Here is a 22,088-nt window from a genome sequence, read left to right as displayed (position 1 = left end):
CCCCCCAGCAAAGCCCAACTTTTAATTTAGGAATGTGCTTTGAAACAGGACGAGTTATTTTGTGCATCTATAAGATCATAAACCAGAATAAAATTTAATATTTATTAGAATTTCTTCCAGTAACAGCATTCGACATCTTAACAAACCAGGCTGTGAAGTCTTAAAAAAATCTAGGATTACAAAAAAAGTTAAAATAAGTTGTTCCTTATATTTAATGTCAACAAAGGGGAAGATTTTCTATTTAAAAACAAATTTGTCATATAAACAGTATTATTTTAAGAAAATGTGATTAACATGATATGTTATTTTCAGAATGGATACACAGTGTATGAATACCAATCTGAATGGAATAGGGGGCAGAATGCACTACCACCTCGGATATCTCAAAACAGGCTCTTTGAAGAAAGGGGAGGGAGGAGGATCTTTCTAGTGAAATAACTTAGATACCACGCAATGGACAAAAAACGCAAGAGTACAGAAGACATTACATGACACCCTCATTACAACACCCCCTCAAGTCTGGTTATACAGTAAATGAAGTTAGTAAAGTGCATCTTTTAAAGACTTGTCTAGTGAAATAGCTTTTCCAAATATAAAACACAACACAAGACGTGCAGTAACAGTTAATTCATAGTGTAAGTTTTTAAAAACTATCTTTAACTTTTCATTCACTAAAGAAGAAAAGTTTTAACTGCAGTAGTGTTCACATTATTCTTCGATAGGATGCATCCTCATGTGCTTTTGTTACTTGGCAAATCTTTAGATATGGAGCATGGCAAAATTATGCAGTTTAAGCAAGTGCTTCTCTCAATGTAATAATTCTTCAATGGCAGAACGGCCACATGCAGCAAAACCATGTTAGATTTTGGGAAGCTTTGGTGCACTAACGACGGGATTGGTCTCCTGCAAATACCTTCTCCCTGCACTCTTATAGTCGTAGGTGCAGGTGTGAGTCTCTGCATAGCGGTGAGTTGCACAGAAGTTGTTTCCACATCTGAAGAATCAAGAATATTATAAGTTACAAGCTTTTAGAAGCTTTTAACTCTCTGACACGCTGGGAACCCTTTGGCTTAATCACGTCTTGTTTGTTTGACATAACTGCTTAGATTCCGATTATCCTTGACTGATAACATTAACTGGTAATCAAAATGACATTGTTGTCACTGAATGCTGCAGTTTTGACCCAACAATCTCTTCAGCTGGTAAATTAAGCCATAGCAGTATACCAGGAATCAGCTAGCAAGGATCACAAACACATAAGTTAAGAACGATGGGCTCTCATTTATTTTCCTTCTTTTCTTTTTAAAGACCTCACACAACATCAGTAGGTAGACTTCGGAGGACAAAAACGTGGAACTAAAATAATGGCATTAGGTGAAAGCCACAATGTATTTCAATTAAAAAACACCACATCATTGAGACCACCAAAATAGATGTTTAGTTCAGCATGATTTCTGCCTGGCATAAACTCAGATTAGTAATTACCAATTTAGTCAGCTGTAAAGATGACAGATGAACTATAGGGAACATAGCTTCCTATACGATTGGCTAAGTATGCATCATTCCAGAATCAGTTGTAAATTGAATGAGTTAAGATGATAATTTTGCTTTGACAGCTCACCAGCTAAGACTCTTAGCAGGAAAAATATATGCTGTACCTAATCTGAGCTTGGAAATCAATATTAGCGTCCTGTTGTCTGACGTACTTGACTAAGTTGCTTCTTGACAGTAAAGCAATGACATCATCCAAAATCAGAATGCTCTTTAAACAGACTGAGCATTACTTATCCACCTTAACATATCACACTATTAGACTGCACTTCTCTATTTATCTACCTATGTGGGTTCACCATAAACTTTGCAGCTGTTCCTGAGGCTTGTGTGCCTGGTAACAAATTTGTTTTTCTTTGGTTCTTGGTCCTGTAATCACCAGTTCTCTCATATGACTCTATTCTCCATTTGGTTGATGTTCCATTCTAGTAAGAGGTCATATGGCTGGAGATGTACTTCATTTTTAACCTTAGCAAGCTGCTTTGTTACTTCTAGAAGAACTTACATCTATTTGCTCAGTAATAAGTTTTATATTGTCCAAAACTGTTTCAAACATAAAAACTGAAGAGTCAGTAAGAAGGTAGTTCCTCACCCTGAAACTCCCCATCACAATTCCCCCATGACAGAAGTCTTTTATTTTGCTGCTGTTTGGCATGAACCAAAATCATCTTCAAATGCAGCCCTCAGTGCAGCAGTTTCTAACTTTTTCTAGGTCATGGGAAATGACACTGAGAAAAGAGTATCTTGGGAAAAACACAGCTTTGAGAACTGAGAACAAATGAGTGCTTTTTGCCATTTTTTTTTTTTTTTTTTAATCTCAGTGCCCACCACCAAGCGCCAAATCTCATTACGTTGCCTACAAACCATGACTTGGGGGAGCAGCACTCATATTCTGCTTTTGAGGTGCTTAAAGATGACTGAAGTTTCACAAGAATTTGAACACGTATGAATTTTCAAGTTGTCAAATATAAATTTGTAAGAGGCAATCAAACGGTGCAGACGTGTTACAGTAGGGCCAAATCTGAGGGAGATTTTCTTAAATTGTAAAAAAAAAGTTTTTCCTCAAGATGTTAATAATTATTGTTGATAAACTATTCAGGACATAAATCTGTAGGAAGTTCTCCCCTCACCAGTCTTCTGTATTATATGATCACACACACAAAAAAAAAAGAACGATGACATTTTCATTATTTCCTGATAACTTGCATTTCTTGATTTTCCTCAAAGAACGTACACCTCAACAGCAGAACAAGTACAACATTCCTGAGCTTTATTTCTTGGAGTTTTGCTGAACTGAGAATTGCAAACAGTTCTTTCAACTTCTTTTGTACATTCTCTTCTGATTTCCTATGTTCAAGGAGCATCATGCAGCCCAGAAAACCTTTTGGTTTACCCAGCTATCCATTTTAAACAACAGCTGGTTATATACGCAGCCTACCTGCACTCATAGCTGGTTGCCAATCCAGTTTTCTTGCCACAAAGAAAGCAATGCTTTGTAATTTTCTTTTTTGCTTGAACTGAGCCATTCACAGGTGGAAGATGGGTTGCTTCACCTGCTTTCAGAAGTAGAGAGACAGTAAAGACATTTTAATTTTATTTATTCCTGACCATAAACTAGTTAAATGTTCTTCTGAAATCCAGATTCAATCTGCATTTCTTAGAATAGTTCAGGTGGGACCCCCAAGCCTAAACAGGGAGCAAAACCACAAAAGCCAGAACAGTGAACACACTTCAAGCCTATGAACCTTATGGTGATGATCCTTATGGGTCCCTTCCAACTCGGGATAACCTTTGGAAAAGGCAGTGCAATGCAGGTGTCCAATGCACTTTTTTTTTTATAAGTTAAAAATTCACATAAGCAAAAAGTTACAGAAGAAGTCAAACAATTCCTAATACTATTCCCAAATGCAAAAATGAAAATACATAATGCAATTGGGAAAATACCCCACACAACAGCTTTCCAAAGAATCAACTGGACGTTCAAGTACATAGCATTTAGTATATGCAGTATCTAATAATCTAAGTTTGTCAAATAAATATAGCAACATTTTAAAACCTTGCCGGTACTCCATGATTGCAACAAAAGTGCATTATTAGACTACAGACCTCCATTTAGCTTTAAAGGTTTCATAAGACACTTTGTGGATGTTCCTTAGACTTCTGTACTTAGAAGCTTATTTTACTCTTTTTTGTCCTATAATTCTTGGCTGCTGCTTCAGAACTGGTGAGCACATAAAGAAAAAGCATCTTTCTTCCTTCTGCAGAAATAAGCTCTTACTCATGCATGCTTACCATATGCTAGGATAATGAAAACGAGCACCACAGTCTCTCAAACATTTTTCAGTACTTGAATCACTATATTGTCAGGATGCTGCCCAAAAATTGACCTCATGAGCTGAGAAGTGGTCCTTGTGCAGTGCACCTTAATCCCAACAGTCGTTTCTCAGCTGAGGTGCAGCAGCTGTATGCAACAGTTAACACCAGGTAGTCACTACACATTGCAGTCCTATTTACCAAACAGTGCTATCATCCCACTGCTATCCAGGATAGCAATTTCCAGGCAACATTTGTCAGTGCCATCTACATCATCATCTAAAAGCATACTATCCCAGAAGCGTCAGTTAGCCCAGTTTATGAAAAAGACAGAACTTGAAGACAGTCCTCATGGTGAACCATACCAAAACACAAAAACGCTACACCTGTTCTCTAATTTACAGTCCCACAGCAATTATAACAGGAAGTAACTATAAATAAAATCAAGGCCTTAAGATAACAAACTAAATCTGTTCTTTGGCCAGTTACATAAGTGATTATTACCAATAACCCTTCTCCCAAGAGCATGCATGATATTGAATCACAGAATCATTTAGGTTGGAAAAGACCTCTGAGATCGTCTAGTCCAACCATAAACCTAGCGCTGCCAAGTCCACCATTAAACCACGTCACTAAGCACCACATCTACGTGTCTTTTAAATACCTTCAGGGACAGCAACTCAACTACTCCCCTGGGCAGCCTGTTCCCATCACAGCCCTTTCAGTGAAGACATTTTTCCTAATATCTAATCTAAACCTCCCCTGGCACAACTTGAGGCCATTTCCTCATTGCTTGTTGCTTGGGAGAAGAGACTGATCCCCACCTTGCTGTAGCCTCCTCTAAGGTAACTATAGAGAGATAAGCTCTTCCCTGAGCCCCCTTTTCTCCAGGCTAAACAACCCCAGCTCCCTCAGGCACTCCTCACAGGACTTGTGTTCCAGGCCCTTCATCAGACACACTCCAGCACCTTGATGTCCTTCTTGTGTCGAGGAGTCCAAAACTGAGCACAGTACTCGAGGTGCAGTCTCACCAGAGCTGAGTACAGGGGAACAGTAACTTCCCTGCTGGCCACCCTATTTCTGACACAAGCCAGGATGCTGTTGGCCTTCTTGGCCACCTGAGCACACTGCTGGCTCGTATTCAGCCAGCTGTTGACCAATCCCCCCAGGTCCCTTTCCACTGGACATAATGACACCCACTTAGTCTTTCACAAGCCTGAAACGTTTTGGAAAATACACTTTTGTCTGACAGAATAGACCAGAGTAGTCTCTTCATCACTGTTCTATCCAAAATGGAGCAGGTAACAAAAAGGTAGGCCTCCCCATCCTGCAGATTTGCCTGTTAGGGCATCACCTCTTTGGCCACAGAGAATTTATGGACAGATGTGTTTATTGATTTTGACTGCAGAAGATGTGGAAGCAAATCACTGTATTTACCAGTTTAACATATCCATGGGGAGAGGATAAAAACACCACAAGATTCAGCAAGTACAGTTTTACCTACATAGGCATTTGAACACACCCAGGACAATTATTTTCTTGGCCAAGCATTTTTCCCACAGAGAAGTCAGTAGATACATCCCCTGAATTGTTTTACACTCCTAAAGAGATAATACGGTCTAGGCTCACGACCATTCTTCTACCCCAGACATACAGCCTGGTTGCTTCAGGCTAGAGACCAACTCACATGGATTAAGAGTCTTTAAGTGCCCCTCTAGACAACTTCATTCCTCCTGAGAGAAATAATCACATAAGTTCATATTTAGGCAAATAATATCCTTTTTCAGTAGATGGTAAGCATTAAACACAATACAGTTAACAAGACTAGGGTAGAAAGAACAAAATTATAAAAAAATCAGCACGATATCAACGGTCTTCAGTATCCATGTCCTCCCCGCTTTCCTTTTGCAGAATTGTTTTGGCTAAGGCTGTAGTCCTAGAGCAAATGCTACCAATGAATATAGTCCCTCTGATTCTAGTACATTCAGAAGTATTCATAGAACTGGTCTTTTGGAAACTTCAGAGCAGAAAGTCATGTTTTATTTCTAAAGACGACAAGCAGGACTCATTAAGTGTTAAAAAATGCTAGGGAAGAGTCACAGCCATATCTACCCAAGATCAGAATGACATCTGTATATTAAAGAATTGCTTAAAATATTTAAGGTTATACCATGCTACAGAAGTATAACACAGCAAGGACTTTCAAAGATGTATGCCTTACAAAAATATGATCCTTGCCCTCTAAATATGTAATAAATCAGGAAATATCAGGGAGTCATCTTTAATTATTATTGAAGTCACATTACTTACCTACTCTTTTCCCTATAGCTGCATTAATTCCGTTCATTCCAAGCGCATGAGCAGACTAAAAAAAAATTCCACAAGGAAATTACTAGCAGATGGAAATTAAATGAAAGATTAGGCAGTCTGATATCAGATTGTTTGAAACCAATGCTGTATCAATCAATATACCTACAAAAACAGTCCAACATTTCCATACGAAGAAATTAAAATTCTACAATATAAAGCCTTACTCAAATTAATAATCTCCCTGTACTTCACAACATAGAAAACAATAAAGTACATTAGAGATCTGAAGCTAGGAGCATATGGTGCCAGTCACATGGAAAACTTTGGATTAAGTGGCAATTAGCGAGCAGCAGGAGAAGTAAGACGACACTTCAGTCATAATTTTATCATTACAATAACTAATAATTTTAGTTGTGAACTAAACAACCACTTTAATTCTTAAGAAAAATTACTTCTAGGACCCATTTAGATACGCATGCAGTTAATATACCAACAGGAATTTAGAAAACAGTTTCAGACTAGTAGAGATTTATGTATGCACCCCACCCCATCTGCATTCCCTGGAAAGACACATAGACATACACAAAGTACAGCTTTCATAATGCCAACACCAGAAGGGACAGGAAGACCCCAACTCCTTTGGGGGTATTAGTACTCACTAGAATATATTCCGTAGCTTCATTTGGAGGAGTAGTTTTCCTAAAGCTTTCTTCCTGAAAATGCTGAAGATTTGTAGGTAGTGCAATACCAGAAGTCCGAAACCTGCCTGTCCCACAGGAACTCTGTAAACTTTCCCTGTTTGCGCTTCGGGCCAGCGAAGCTAGAAATCCTAAGTTATTTACAGAACTCACAGGTTCTTTGGATGCCTTGTTAGTCACATCTGTGATGTCCCTAGCTTCTGCTTTAGCAGTTACATCAGGTCTCTTGCCAAGTGAATCTACTTTCATGCTATGAAATCTAGTAGTCCTAGAAAAGGAGGAGTCTGCTATACTACGGACTTCCAAAGATCGAAGCACATTTGGGGAGGCTGTAGATCTCAAGTTATCAGCCTCAAAGCATTTGGGTTGTGTTTGTGGTTTCAGAGAACTATGATGTGCCACTTGTGCTGAATAACAAAGAGGTGACAAAAGCGTATTTTTCCGAGGACTTAGTTCGTGAGTACTGAGAAGTCCAGACCCCATTGCTGCAGTGCTCAGCACTTTACTAATAGGTTTTCTATGCTGTTCTAAAACCTTAGATTCTTCATCTCCATCAGACAGTTCAAGTTCTGGGTTCACTTTTCCTATATCATATATCTCACTACACTGCTCGGTGGTGCTTGCTTCTGTTAACAAAGCAAAAGCATCTGCTTCAGATAAAAGTTTTTCTTCTGTTCCACACAGTTCTACATTTGTTAGATTCGGATACAAAACAGAATCTTCCTCACTTGCTGAGGTCACATTTTCAGATACTTTTTCCAAGTTTGCAGACAGAGACGAAATGGGAGTCAGAATACTATTTGTAGGTACTTTTGCATTTTCTAGTTCAACACGAGATATTTTTGGTGGTAACCTGATGCTACTAACCGAATGAGACCAAGAGGCACCCTGCCAAGTGTCATCTTCCTTAAGAAAGTCATTAGTTGTGGATGGCATTGTTCTACCAGCAGTGGCCAAAGAAGCCAACGCTGAAAGTGCATTTTGGGAAGACTCTGAAGGATATGAATTCCCAGGAGGAGGTAGGCAAGACTGTCCAATATGGGGGAGCACTCTTAAAAACCGGTGACGAGCAGCAGCTGCTGAGCCACTAGATGGTCGAGGAGCTGTTGGAGGACGAGGTTTCACTTTGACAGTTTTTTTAGGCTATTAAAAAACAAGGAAAAAACACACAACAACAGTTAGTATTTAAATTATGGAAGCATTCAGAGACCTTGCTGAAATCATATTCCCAGGAATGCTGACAGTATATGGCCAGAGATGACCACCAAATCATTCACTCTACTCTCTTATGTATTGCTAACCACCAAAATTTCACAGTAACATCACAATATTAAAATCAAAGATTACAATCAGAAAAGGCCACATGTCAGAGGAATAAGAAAAGGGAAACCAGAATGCCGACAAAGTTATCCAGAAGAGCTTAGGGTCTCAGCCAAGACCAACAATGAAAGAAAAAGCGTAATATTGTCATCTTACATCTAGGGAACCAAGACAGATATTAAATAATTTTACTAATCCAGATCTCCTGAACGCCATCTGTATTTTTATTTGCCAGGCAATCTCATTCTTATATTTAGTTTTATAGGCCTTTTAGTTACAGTATTTCTAATCCCAATTTTAAAATTAAGTTCCACTTAAGAACAAGTTCAGAAGTTCCATTTAAGAGAAACACTGTTTTCTACCAGAGGACTGATGTAAAACAACACTACTTAAAACATAATATATATAAAAAAACAAACAAAAACACACACACACACATAAAAAGAACACCAAAACACACACACATCCAGGACCAGTAGTGAATTCTTCGAATCCTGACAGGTCGATCCAGGTAAAGGCTATGCCCCACTACAGAAGAACTTTAATAAAATAGCATTCTTCTTTCTTAAACAGATATTAAACCATATACCCTTTTATCACTCTACTTCCTAAGACAGTAAAGTATCTGACCTGCTTTTTTAGAAAAGCCGGTATTGGGAAAGTACAAACCATTTAATGATAAAAGAATTGAAATCATAGCTTTACCTTTTTACTTAGATTCATGTTCTCCATCTTTGCCTTAAGCAGTTTCATTTTATTCATAGTAATTGAATTCTCAATAATCTGTTGGCCAGAAGGTGATGCCTCCGTCTCATCTTCATCATCAGCATATAAGTTATACACTGAACCACCACTGAAAATAATAAAAGAAATTTGTTTTCACCCCCTAAGTAATTTAATTGTTTTCAATGTAGAGTATTCTCACAACTAGAAAGTCAAATCCGTAGGTGATCTGTTGACAAAGCATTACGTAAAACTGTATGCAGAGACATTTCAAATCCATTTATTTTAGAAAATAAGCATTCCTTATTAGACTGCTCACACAAAGTGCTGATGCTGAAACCAGAACATAGCCCCACTTCTGGGAAGTTTTTATACCATATACAGTTGGTTCACACTCACTATATATTTTCCCCACAGAGGGAATATCCAGTTCCACAAGTGTCTCCTGAAGGTATGGCCAAAGCTGTTAACAGTGTGATTCAGACAACAAGCTGATCAGTTTTCCAATTAACCAGACACTGGCATGGAAGGAAAGTCCAAATTTCTATCCATCCTGAGGGGTGTTCTCACCATAAATGGAAATGGAGGGGTCACCCATGTGGATGTGATATTCTATTTCTCCTTTTCAAAATAAAAACAAAAAATAAAAAAGGATCAGTTTAGGTTTCCAAAAAGTCTCACATTTGGAAAAAAAATTATACAGATTAGAATTGCTAGACCTAAGACAAAATATTTTAACTCAGTCACTGGAAATTTATAGCATCACATTGAAGTTTTGCATTCTGTTAGAATACAGAATGGAAAAAGACAATGTTTTAAAGTCATTATCTGAATTGTTTTTCCTATGAAGCATTAATCACCAACACACATCCAACATTTGACAGAGAAATAAAAGAACGATTAGGAATGTCTATTCACTACAAATTGATGCATTTTCAACACTGTATATAGTACATCTTAGAATGTTTTAATTTTTCCATTAGGCTGTCAACAGCTAGAAATGGTGACAATCAGACAATTCCCTTGTGTTCATACAGATGTCTTAGTAGATATAACAAAAGTTTCTTCTCTCTAAATAAGACCAAGGAAGAATTAAAGGTCGTGGGAAAGTCAGTACCAAAAAATTTTCCACTAATTAAAGCTGGCATCTTACCTGATTCTTGGAAATACTCTGTTGGCTTTAGTCAAGAGCCAGTGTGTTTGTACTGACTCTCCCAATCCATTTCCTAAAATGTAGCAAAGTTCAGAAGGCAACACAGCTGGGAGACAGATTTTTAAGAACAAGATGGCAGCAGAACAGCCCAGTCATTTCTCACTAGAAACTGAACAGCTCTGTATGGGAACGGTCAGTATAAACATTACATACCTCTCCTGGTAAAGAACCAACACTATAGAATTATTTCAGAATTTTAAATCTGCGAAGACTTCAGCCATCAACTCAGACCCATTCTTTGAACTCCCCTTCATTCAAGAAAAGGATAGAAAGAAAAGGGATGCAACAGTCATGTTTCCTTTCTTCCCCTCTATGCAAAAAGAACTGCTACTCTTTTTCTTGCATTTTCTGACTAAATAAGAGAAAAAACACCAAAAAAGGGCTAATAAAGGAGTTTTTGCTTTAACATGATTGTAAAGTTATGAGAGTTGGGACAGGGATCTTTGCTCTTGATGATACTTATAGTCCATTTTTTAACTGACTTTGTCCACAGGTATCAATGTTCCTGAGATCTTGCTCGTAAAACGTGTGCTTCAAAGATGATCCATATCTTGTTAAAACACTTTTTTCTTGCCACCAGTGCTCTACCACAATTTCAGGTATTTTATTTTAACCCAGAGACAATAATCAATGTATTTACACCTTGTCAAGTTTTAACCGTTAACGTAACTGCAGGCAAAGTAAAATGATCTGGAGAACTATAAAACAGAACCATTTATAAATTGTAGCCACTGAATTCTGCTAATGTGAGACAAGCTGACCTTGCTTTCATTGCTTTCAAACAGGAGCAAGAAGAGTTACTTAAAACATTGCAAACCTTAGTCTTGGAGAAAATGCAGATAGTCCCTACAACAGTACAACTCCTTTTCTTATACCTGTACAAATATTAAGTTCTTCAGGAGATTAAGAAACCTGACCAAAAGCTGCAGTATAAAGACAATCTAATATTTTTCCAACAGATTTTATCAATTTTGGTAGCTTCAGGAAGAAACAGACTAGCAGTCTGTTTACTGTAACACGGTAGCGTACGTGACAGTCTCATTCATTTGATTATATCAGTACTTCGATTCTGAGACAAGTTTGGGGTCTCAACAGTAACTAATCTGAGGTCTAGTTACATCCAAGGGCCAGCTCTATTAGTACTTATTTAAGTATATATAAAAACAAATAAAAAACAAAAACAGTTTTTCTGAAACTTCAGGCAGACCCTGCCAGGTCTTTGCACTGCTAATCAGTTATCTTCCTGAATAAACTATCTTCCTGACTAAACTTCCTGACTTAAACTATGGTCAAGCCATATCCATACGGAAAAGAAGATTTACACCACGAACAGAGAAATCTATACAATACTAAATATAGCACTAAATAAATATCTTAAGATGTAGAAGTTTTTTTATAGCTTTTTTTTTTTTTTGATTAACAAAAGTTTTTAATATCCCTATGGCCAAGTTGACTCTCTCATGTAAAGTTCTCTTTGGGAAGGGACTGGAATTGCCTCAAGCACAAGGTCAGCATTATCTCACTTTACTGACACACACAAATAGACAACAGTTAGCATGACCACTGACCATAAAGTCCTACTGTATAGTTAGGCCACTCACTGACTGCAATTTGGTAGCCCTTAGGGCACCATTCTTCCAAAATTCCAGATATTCTTTTGACAAAGTCAACACAGCATCCCCATCTTGATGAATAACAGTAAGATTAAAACCAACTTTACCTCAAAGATTCAGATAATGGTGTTAAAGTGCCATCTCCCCGGTCTACCACACGGAAGAAATTCAACTGATCTCCTTCTCGATATACCAAGAAGGTAACTTGTTTGTTAGATGGCCCTTTCTCCCAGATCTCATCTCTACCAGGATCCATGTATTCAGCCATTTCCCTTATAGGGTCTTCTACAGGAACTACAAAGAGAAAAACAGAATAAAAACAAATTATTTCACCTTTGAAGTCCCATATTTCTGGCAAACCCCTCACATTTTCAGACCATGCCTAAAGTCAACTGTAGTTATGATACAGAAGCATTTTAACAGGCCTGTCCCCTGGAAAACAACAGCAATAAGATTCAACTTGAAATAGCCAGTTTCAAACATTCCTGCTGTTCTGTAAGTGGCATTCTCTAGATTCAAGTTAGATGCTTAAATACGTACACACAAAACATCTGGCTCAGGTCCGTCCCTGCCAGTTTTGCAACTCTACACTTCAGTGAACTGTTCAGTAGCAAACAGAGACTAAGAAACAACAAAGAAGTCTTTGTAAACAAACTAGTTTAGAAGATAACTACCAGGCCAATTGTTTTAATAATCCATCCTCTGAAAACTTCTTTCTGTTCAATCACCTAACTATAATTTATTCCATTTCATAGGTACTCTAAACTGTCCTACTCTCAGCTTTTCTGACAGATATAAGAGAGGAAAAAACGTAGCAGCACCTACCAAACCATACAGAGAAGCAACAGAAGACCTTATTATGACCACACACATTCTGGAGACTGTTTGGGAGGTATTTTTACTTCCCACATACAGCAGGCTGGCTGAATTGATAAATACAAATCCAAACTTCAGAATTAAAGGAGTCCGGTTCATTCTGTTAAATTAGCTGTTCCTCCTTACCATCACATTGCCACTCTCTTTTCTTGTTCCATTAACGTACAGGATGTCACTTCACAAAAAGCTGTCCCACCAACACTGAGATGTGTGTGAAAAAAAGGAAGGAATAGCCTAAGAAATCAACTCAAGTTACTGAATAGCTGGCCCAGTAAGACCATCACATTATGCCCCTCCCTGATTTCCAAAAGCTGAAAGGAGAAATTCTTTCTATATTGGTGATTGTAGAACAAACCTTTACACATCTCTCTTAAGCACTAGTGCAGATGGGAAGCATGACACAAAACAACTTGGAAGACCTCTAGTTCATTAAGCATAAGGTACAATTATAGTTGTATAACCCAAAGGTATCAAGTTAAGTAGAACCAGTAACAGAGGAGGCAGGCCAGCCCCTCCCACAAATTATTTTTAAACACTTCAGAGGTAAGTTTATTTCAGAGTCAGAAGAATGGGTCCAAAAGAAAATTACTGGAATCCTCCCCCTTTTTTTTCCCTGTAAAGGGCCTAATTTTGGATAATTCTCTCACTGCAGAATAAAATAAAATGTAGTTTAGCTCAATCATTTCAATTTTACATGGAAAAAAGTAATTTCCCAATTGTGTTTGTCACATTAAGTCATATCCCTGTATTCTTTTATTAGTACTCAGGACTCCTACCAAGGTATTTTTCGGGAAGAACAGCTAAACATTTACAGAAAACTTTTCAGAGATGGAATTATCCTACTGTCAACTGCTGCTAGATGACAATCAGTCCTCTTATGGCACTGAGTTCTCTTGAAACAAAGACTAACATAATTCTTCTGCAATAATACAACTTAAAATTTTAATTCAGTTAGCTGCAAGCTGTTTACACTTATGTTACACGAAAACAATCATTTTTAACAAAGTTAACACCTACCTCTTCTAGTGTTAATAGGTCCACCTCGCATAGCCAGAACTAACTTCAGAGTGCAGCCTTCTGAAATGCTGTAAATAACAATAAATACATTTTTATAGCACTTTTCATTGTCTATACTAACAATCATATAGAAAAATTCATTGCAATTTTATTCTATACTTACTTATAATCATTCAAACAATAGTCATCCTTCAGTTCCATATTATTCCAAATTAAGTGCTGCTGAGAGACAGGAATACCTAAAGGGGGAAAAAAGATTAAAAGTAGAGTTTGATGGGAGGGTTTTGGGGGAGTTTTGCTTTTGGAAGAACATGGGGGTATATAGAAAAGAGGTGAGAACGGAGATAAGAGAAGAAACGAAGCAGGGCAAGGACATGCATTTGGACTGCAGCCGAGTCATGATGTCCAACCTACTGAATAATTATTAAGAACAAAGTTAAGGTTTTCAGTAAGTTTGTGCTTGCACATGGAGCTCAATCACTTGGCTCAAGAGGTCTGTAGAAGCATTCAGTTGCTTCAGACTTACTGAATACCTGCTCTTTTCCAGTCACTGGTCAAGGGAGGGTTGGTTTGTGTTCTTCCCATACAAATGTTAATCTGTACCTCAGAGTTTCCTGTTTACTGACAGGAAAAATGGGATAAAATTTCTAACTACAGAGCTGCTGAATAGTTTATCAGACTGACATTCTGTGTTACTCACAGTAAAGACAAGGTCGCATTAAGTAACTGGTGGCAGCTCAGTTAACAGCTCAGGTGACAGCTATAAAGGTGTTTTTATTACTGTTTGACTTGGAGCCTGAAAGTTCACATGTACGATACAGTAAACTTCATACTAGAAAATTTTGACTTGCTTTAGGTGTTCTTTTAAGCCATCAGAATGCTTTATAGTTTATATCCAGTAATACTCATTTCCAGCTCAAGTTCTGGGACAGATTTAGAATGACTTCTGTTAAAAAGAGGAAAGCATACAAAATATTTGTTCCTTATTAAGGCTCTACAGTCTACATAATGACTGTTTCCTCTTACCTATACAGTCAAGTAATTTAAATACAGACCTAACACGCATTAAAGAAAATAAGCACGAGCAGGTAGAACCCAAGGTCTTCACACAGTTTTATGAGGATGCTGCCACTTTCCACATTTTGAATAGAGTACCAGCCAGGACAGTTATGAAAGGATGAGACATTTCTGACCACCAAAGACCATGAGGGCTACTGGGAAGATGAACAGCTTTTTCTGCCTTTGAAAAAAATTAAATAAAATCTTCCCTTCAGCATCAAAAGGAAGTAAATTCTGTTCAGCCTGCTTAGTGAAACCCAGCTAATTAAGATTTCACTGTGCGTTCCTGAAAAAAATTAATTAAATTGGAATCTATAGAGGCCAAGAACTATTTGTTGAAAATGGCCCAAACACCACTCTTCAGCTTAAGCACCAAAAATTATAAATACATTTTCCAAAAAAAGGTTACATTAAAGTAACCTTATCATATACGTTCATCTTGGATGCTTTAGTGTCAGATTGTGCCATTCACTGCTTATTTGCATGCTCAGATACTTAAAAGGAGATGTAAGTAGCAGTACTACACAGACTTCTCAAAATACACCTGGGGAAAGGGGAATGCAAAGATCAGAGTCTTCCAGTTGTTTTGCCAAAAACACCTCAACTTCCCAAGGCTTGCAACTGTGCCTGGCAGCAGCAGCAAAAGGTCAGTTCAGTAGCCCCTTCTAACGCCGGAGAAAGGACACAAGGCTACCAACACCCACCACCAGCAAGGAAGAAAAGGGGGCCAAACTCTGGTGGAAGTCCAGTCCAAGCAGATTTAAGAGACAAGCAGAAAACCTGCTAAGTGGACACCCCCATGGAAAAGACGGATTGCATTTTGGTGCAACTATCATAGTTTTTAATAAGTTTTAGAGAAGATCATAATGTCCTTTTCTCACCACAGCTAGCATCTAGGTTTTGTCTTTTATGAATGACCGACACACCATTACTGCACTTGGAAAGCAGTCAGAACGAGTCTTGTATCCTCCGAAGTACACAAGACTTTTATGAGGGGAATGTGTTCATATAGTAGACTAACATAATAGCTGTTACCCTGCCAGCTATTGAATAACTGGTTATTGGTTATGTTTCAAGTCTGCAGCATAAGCAAAACAAGAACATGCTGGCAAGAGCCAGCAAGTCTGCAGTGAAGTTCTTTTCTTTGCTGTTTTGTAGTCCTCTGATTACAAACAGTCATTACTGTCTGCATTTGTTATGGTTTCAGCAGCCTCCAAGGAGCAATTTCCAATTACTTTGATAAACTGAGAGAGTCTATGTTAAAAAGGCTGCCTCGCGACTGGCAGTGTTGCAGTGAAGCATGGTTTTGTTCATCCAACAATGACAATGTAATTTTGATGAACAGATGAAAACACTATACTCTGGTGTAATGGGAAACAGACGAGTCTTTATTACTAATTCCATTTTATGCTGCTTTCTAAGAATTCTGTACTCATACACAAATGAAACGGTATGTGCTTTATAGGTTCAAGTGCAAGAAAATATGCATCAGCTGTTCCTTTTCTGGATTATAGTAAGCCTTTCTTGAAGAGACATTTGCACAGGGGATCAGTACATGGAATTGGCAACCATAATGACAACAGCAAGATACTCATCTGCTATCCCCTCCTCCCTAAGCAGCACATGACTGTATCACTGGTCTGCTCTAAATCGGTCCTGAGCAGAAAGGAAAACAGGGCAAAAAGCTAAAGCTCAACACTCAAATGGAAGTGGGCAAGCCAAATGATGCTGTGGGAGAAAAGAAGTTTCTTCAGGCTGTCAGCACATCTGCAGCCATTTCAATAGAAAATATGACCTACTAAAATGGTGGCAAGTGGGGCACAGAAGAGGGAAGTAGGGATTTGATTCTGTCTCTGAATCATCCTGTCAGTCACACCCTTAAGGTTCACTCCTTTGCTTTTCTTTCTGGCACGCCAAGCAAGCTCATAGAAACTGATGTGGGTTGAACCCCCCAAAAAACCCCACAGATTTCAGAGCAAGCTTGATTTTATGTTGTGGGTTGAAGGTTACTACATTTAAAAACACAAATACTTCAAAGTCAAAGTTCAAACTCAGCGTACTTATCTTTCATCTAATGTTGAAATTGCTGGAGACTTTCTTAAACATTTACTTTGTGTTCCTCCTACAGCGAGGCTGGGCCGGCAGTCTTCATTTTGCCCCATTATCTAGCTACATTATGGAAGAGCTGCAAAGATTTCCAACAACTAACAGCAGCAGGTACTGGTTTTATAACTGTCAAAATCCCCAGCTGTCATTTACATGACAGTAACCTACATTAGCGTACATATTTCCAGGTATTATCTACAATTATTTTACAGATCAAAAAATTAATCACTACTAGGCATGTGCTGTCTAAATGCTCCTTCTTAAAATTCAATATAATAACTTGTGTTTCTGAATGACGAATACTAAACCTTGACCAGCCCAGCAGCCACAAAGACTTGTGCAATGCAGGAAGCGAGAAAAGATCACTTGAGGGAGTGACCAGTGCTTCTCATTTAAATAAATGCTATTTCCTCTTCTAGTGAACCCCTGCTATTTTTAACCACGATTCCTATGTTAAATCTCAGACTCTCTCATCACCTTGAAACCCAGGTAGCATCCTACCTATGATCATCAACACATGGTCCTGATTTAAAATACTGAGTAGAACCAAGGGAGCAGGCAGCACTGCTCACAATACCACATCCTGCTGCTGGCTGAGAGTATTCTGGCTTTTATGCCACCAGCAGAGACAAAGGGAGCTAGTTCTTCTCTAGTACACCACCTAAAAAGGCTCATTCAGTGAATCTGAGACTAGAGATGACTGGTAGCTCCAAAGTCATCATTATAACAAACCAAAGTTTTGGGAACTGAGTGCTCACTTTGCATGGAACATATTTGAGACAAATGCCTGGATGGCAACCAAACACGCACATTGAGTCTGCTTTAACTCCAATTTATGAGTTGATTTGCACTGAAGTTTCAGATGTGCTAGAACCCATCAATGCATTTTAACCCATATCCACTGGCTAAAACCAACTGGAATGAGACAGCTGGAGATAATAAAGCTCTTTTTTAGCAGGATACCAATGTCTACTGCAGCTGTCTAAACAAACCCTTTCCCATCAGATCATTAAAAAGGTACCAAGAATGACAAACAGTATCAGAAGTATTGAAAATTCCTTACATGACACCCATACTATCCATTCTTATTACAGTCTGCAGTTATCAATATCCCAGTTGCTGACAGAGGTCACCTCTTGATGTAGTTTTAGTATTAGCCTCGTACAATTAGAGGCGCTGATGACAACTGAACAATTATGTTAACTTCTGATATGATTCAAAATTTTGTGCTTGGAGACGTCAGCAAGACTAATCATTTTCCAGAACTTATTTTGCATGCTTTTCTACCATTCTCCTCACACATAGATCAGTCCACGGAGACAACACGCACGCTCAGGGCCCCGTAGTGTCTCCTAGCAGTGTACATAGGAGGCATTCTGCAGGCAGATACGCCCAGAGAGGTTCACACCCCATGAATGTTGAAACAATACAATAATAAAAAGTAAAAAATCGCTGCTGCAACGGGAACAGAAGTAAGCATTCCGCTTCCCGTGCTAGACCACAACCACAAAATTACTTCAGGATTTTCCCTTCACATGGGTGATTCATTGTTTCAACTTGTACACTACAGCAGAACTTCGGTACTGAGAAGCTGCTGGTTTTTTGTTTGTTTTTTAAAATCATGCAATGGTAGCCTCAAATGCAACATAAAATGGATTTGTCAATAGCCTCTGTTCCCTTTTACACTTACACACATAACCAGTTTTTTTCTGCCTTCTCCCCTCCAAGTTATAGTGAATTATGTCTTGGGAAGTTGCAGATCTTTTAACTGTGTTCTGGAGTATTACAGTATTTCATCTGACTTCTAACAATTCAGTGGTAAGCACCAGCAAACTCTTCTGTGTTTAAATGAAATTTACTTATTAATAATGAATTCAACACAACAGGCAGCTAAGCCACTAACTGCTTTATCATCCTAAGAACTACAACATGTAAACCAAATTCCTAATAAACAATGCTACAACCTTAGTACTGATCTCATGTAATTGTGATGCTTTTTTAAGCTAGGCTCACCCAGCCCACAACAATAGACTGTAGGTATAGTTCAGTGTGCCAATTTGCAGTCTCCTGTTTTGAACTACAGGAAATTCAAATTATTCTCTCACATTTCCCACTGGTCTCTTCATGCAGCCTTTAAAGCTCTTTCCTTCATCTGTATGGTCTCTATAGCCTGCCTTTTCCTGTACTCTACTGCCTATGCTCCCTTTCAATTCACTTGACTGTATCACTGTATCATGTATCTGCTCACACCTCTCCTAGTGTTATACTCAACCACGGAAGAAAAAAAAAAAACACCTTTCCTTGTCCTGTTTCACCTCTAGCCTCCAGGAGTTCCTCAACACATTCTCTGACTCATGTTTAATTATGGCCTTGTCCACAGGAAACAAAAGCATGTCCACATCACTATCCTAATGTAAACTCTAGCTATAGAATAGAGTAGAAGAGAATCATTTAGGTTGGAAAAGACCTCTGAGATCGTCTAGTCCAACCATAAACCTAGCGCTGCCAAGTCCACCATTAAACCACGTCACTAAGCACCACATCTACGTGTCTTTTAAATACCTTCAGGGACAGCAACTCAACTACTCCCCTGGGCAGTCTGTTCCAACGCTTTACAACCCTTTCGGTAAAGACATTTTTCCTAATATGTAACCTAAACCTCCTCCCGTGCAACTTGAGGCCATTTCCTCGTCTTATCACTTAGTGCTTGGGAGAAGAGACTGATCCCCACCTTGCTGTAGCCTCCTCTAAGGTAACTATAGAGAGAGAAGCTCTTCCCTGAGCCCCCTTTTCTCCAGGCTAAACAACCCCAGCTCCCTCCGCTGCTCCTCATCAGACTTGTTCTCTAGGCCCTTCATCAGTTTTGTTGCCCTTCTCTGGACACATTCCAGCACCTCGATGTCCTTCTTGTAGCGAGGGGCCTAAAACTGAACACAGTACTCAAGGTGTGGCCTCACCAGAGCTGGGTACACGGGAGCAATCACTTCCTTGCTGGCCATGCTATTTCTGACACAAGCCAGGATGCTGTTGGCCTTCTTGGCCACCTGAGCACACTGCTGGCTCATATTCATCCAGCTGTTGACCAATCCCCCCAGGTCGCTTTCCTCCAGGCAGCTTTCCAGCTGCTCTTCCCCCAGCCTGTAGCATTGTACGGGATTGTTGTGCCCCAGCAGGACCCAGCACTTGGCCTTGCTGAACCTTGTACAGTTGGTGTTATGTGCATAGTGGAGCTTCTAGTATGTAATCTCTCTAGCAAAATATCACCCTTATTGTTGCAACTCTTACGTTTCAGTTCATTAGCACAGATTTCTATAAGAGGAGGAGAGTATCCTCAATTTAATCAAGCATCATATTTACGTCTCCCAAAAGGTGGCTTCCACAGACAGAAGCATTAAAACCCATGGACAAGTACTGAGTAAACAGGAACCCTTGTCTTGAAATAAGCAACTGTCAGCTCATGCAGTCACACAGTTCTGTTAGGCTTACAGAGCGAGAAGATGCAATCATGTTCTTCAATGCAGGCTGAGAAAGGGGTGAGAGAAGACTAATTCAACACATATTTTCTGCTTTCATTAGCCAGACCAACAGACCAGCCTCATAAATTAAAGGAGGTTATCACTTTACAAGACGCGTGCCAAGTTCATCACATTAAGACAAAGCAGTACTCAGCCAGACTCCTGCCAGCAAAGCATCAGTCACCTGAACAAAACTCAGATCAGAAACTTAAAGCTGTCTTTGCAGTTGGCCTGCACAGCAATTACTCTTGGGACTACGGTATCATGGACAATCCAAACTACCACAAACCAACGAACCTAAGAAGCAACAGCTACAGCACCAAGTTTAAAGTGTGCTTGGAGCTGCAGTAAAGACATATTGCGAGACTCAAGCTTATAACCTCAGTTTTGAAAGCCCTTGCTGGTTAACAAGCAAGTTTTGTGTCACATAATCCATTGAACAACAAAAAGATTACATGCCACATAATATCAAGACAATTCATGATTCGTCATAAATTTCTTATGCTTTATCTTACTAACAACACACACAAAAAGAGGAAAAAATGGGAAAACACCCATTCCAATGAAGCCTAAGATATGAGCTGATAGGAAAACAAAAGAAACAATAGAAAAAAAAATCCATTTAAACCAAAGCCATAAAATGAGCGCCTTACTTATGCCTATTATTGAATAGGTAATTTAAATTTTCTGCTCTGATTTCAGGAATTATTGTATGTAGAACAAGACTTTACCACTTTAGGGGAAGTTTAAGCTGAAATAACAGAGAAGAGTACCTTCCAATCTTTGAATTTTCGCTTTCACAGAAATAACTGTTTCGAAGGGAGAAACTCGCAGTTCGAAGCAGGTTCCCGTGAGCGTTTCGATGAAGAGCTCCATAGTTTCATAGAAAGGAAGTTTGTAGTGAAACGGCCCCATGTTATCTTCATTGAAAAAGGGAGGCTCCTTCTTGTTGGCCATCACAAAGGATTTATAACTTCCTCGCAAGACGATCCGTCAGGAAACTACGCTCTGCTCCTAGCCAGGTCAGCTCGGAGGACAGGTGCGGTGTGTCGCTGCTCATGTTTGGGGTCCTCCACCTACGAAGAAACAAGCACAGCTCTAACAACGCCCGAGCACAGCCGGCCCGGTTCGTTCGAGAAGAAAAACCCAGCAGCCGACAGCAGGCGGTCAATCAGTCAGCACTTGGATCGCGCAACAAACGGTGCCGGCAACCGGGCACCTTCCGCGCTGCGGCGGCAGGGCCCGGCCGCGAACAAAGGAGGGCAGCAGCCGCCCGCCCGCCCCCGCCGCCCCTCACCTCAGGCCGGCCTCTCCCCGCGGCCCCGCCGCTCTCCCGGGGCACCAGGGCGGGGCCCGCTCCCTGCCCACCTACCTGCGGCCGCCGCCGGGCCCTCAGAGGGGTAGCGACCCGGCCCCTCTCCCCCCGCGCTGCTCGCCCGCCCGCCCGCCCGGCGGCTGCGCGGGGATCGGCACCGTCACGGAGCCGCCGCCGCCGCGGGGTGGCAGCCGGGAGCCGCCCGCGACGCCCCCCGCCCGCCGCCCGGCAGCCCCCGCGCCGGCTGGGTGCAGCCTTTATGACCTCCCCCAGGGAGCTTCCGGCCAATGAGGAGGCCGCTCGGCGGCGGCTCGCCCAATCGGCTCCCTCCAGGGGCGGTGCTCCCGGTACCGGCGGGGGAGGGCGGGGCCGAGAGCGTTCGGGGAGCTTGTTGTGGTCGTTAAGGGGCGGGGCGTGCGCGGGAAGGGCCTGGATGCAGCGGCTCCGCTCCTAGTGGCG

The 22,088-nt window shown here is 40.1% G+C and overlaps 1 protein-coding gene across 4 annotated transcripts; it reads right to left on the bottom strand.

Moving 5' to 3' along the window:
* Positions 1-73: 73 nt before the first annotated feature.
* ZFAND4 (zinc finger AN1-type containing 4) lies at positions 74-21,669 on the bottom strand. 4 transcript variants are annotated; one of them, XM_035569568.2, is made up of 10 exons: positions 21,612-21,669; positions 21,088-21,390; positions 13,798-13,873; positions 13,635-13,702; positions 11,849-12,035; positions 8,898-9,045; positions 6,834-8,015; positions 6,175-6,229; positions 2,990-3,107; positions 74-994 (listed from the first exon to the last, which is right to left on the bottom strand). In XM_035569568.2, the coding sequence occupies exons 2-10, from the start codon at positions 21,269-21,271 to the stop codon at positions 859-861; spliced, it is 2,154 nt and encodes a 717-aa protein (XP_035425461.1). In that variant the 5' UTR covers positions 21,272-21,390; positions 21,612-21,669; the 3' UTR covers positions 74-858. The 4 variants fall into 4 exon arrangements, with proteins under 4 accessions (XP_035425461.1, XP_035424667.1, XP_035426270.1 ...); XM_035568774.2 differs by having other exon boundaries at positions 21,088-21,619; XM_035570377.2 differs by lacking the exon at positions 21,612-21,669 and having other exon boundaries at positions 2,990-3,104; positions 21,088-21,504.
* Positions 21,670-22,088: the final 419 nt, after the last annotated feature.

Source organism: Cygnus atratus, chromosome 7, assembly GCF_013377495.2.
Source record: "Cygnus atratus isolate AKBS03 ecotype Queensland, Australia chromosome 7, CAtr_DNAZoo_HiC_assembly, whole genome shotgun sequence".
NCBI lineage: Eukaryota > Metazoa > Chordata > Aves > Anseriformes > Anatidae > Cygnus > Cygnus atratus.
This window is presented reverse-complemented; position numbering and strand designations above follow the sequence as displayed.

Coding starts and splice junctions, on each gene's coding strand:
- ZFAND4 (XM_035569568.2), bottom strand. CDS start 21,271: ATGGCCAACAAGAAGGAGCCTCCCTTTTTCAATGAAGATAACATGGGG. Junction 13,874..21,087: donor GAAAATTCAAAGATTGGAAG/GTACTCTTCTCT, acceptor TTCCCCCTTTAG/GTATTCCTGTCTCTCAGCAG. Junction 6,230..6,833: donor AAGCTACGGAATATATTCTA/GTGAGTACTAAT, acceptor ATTTTTTTTTAG/TCTGCTCATGCGCTTGGAAT.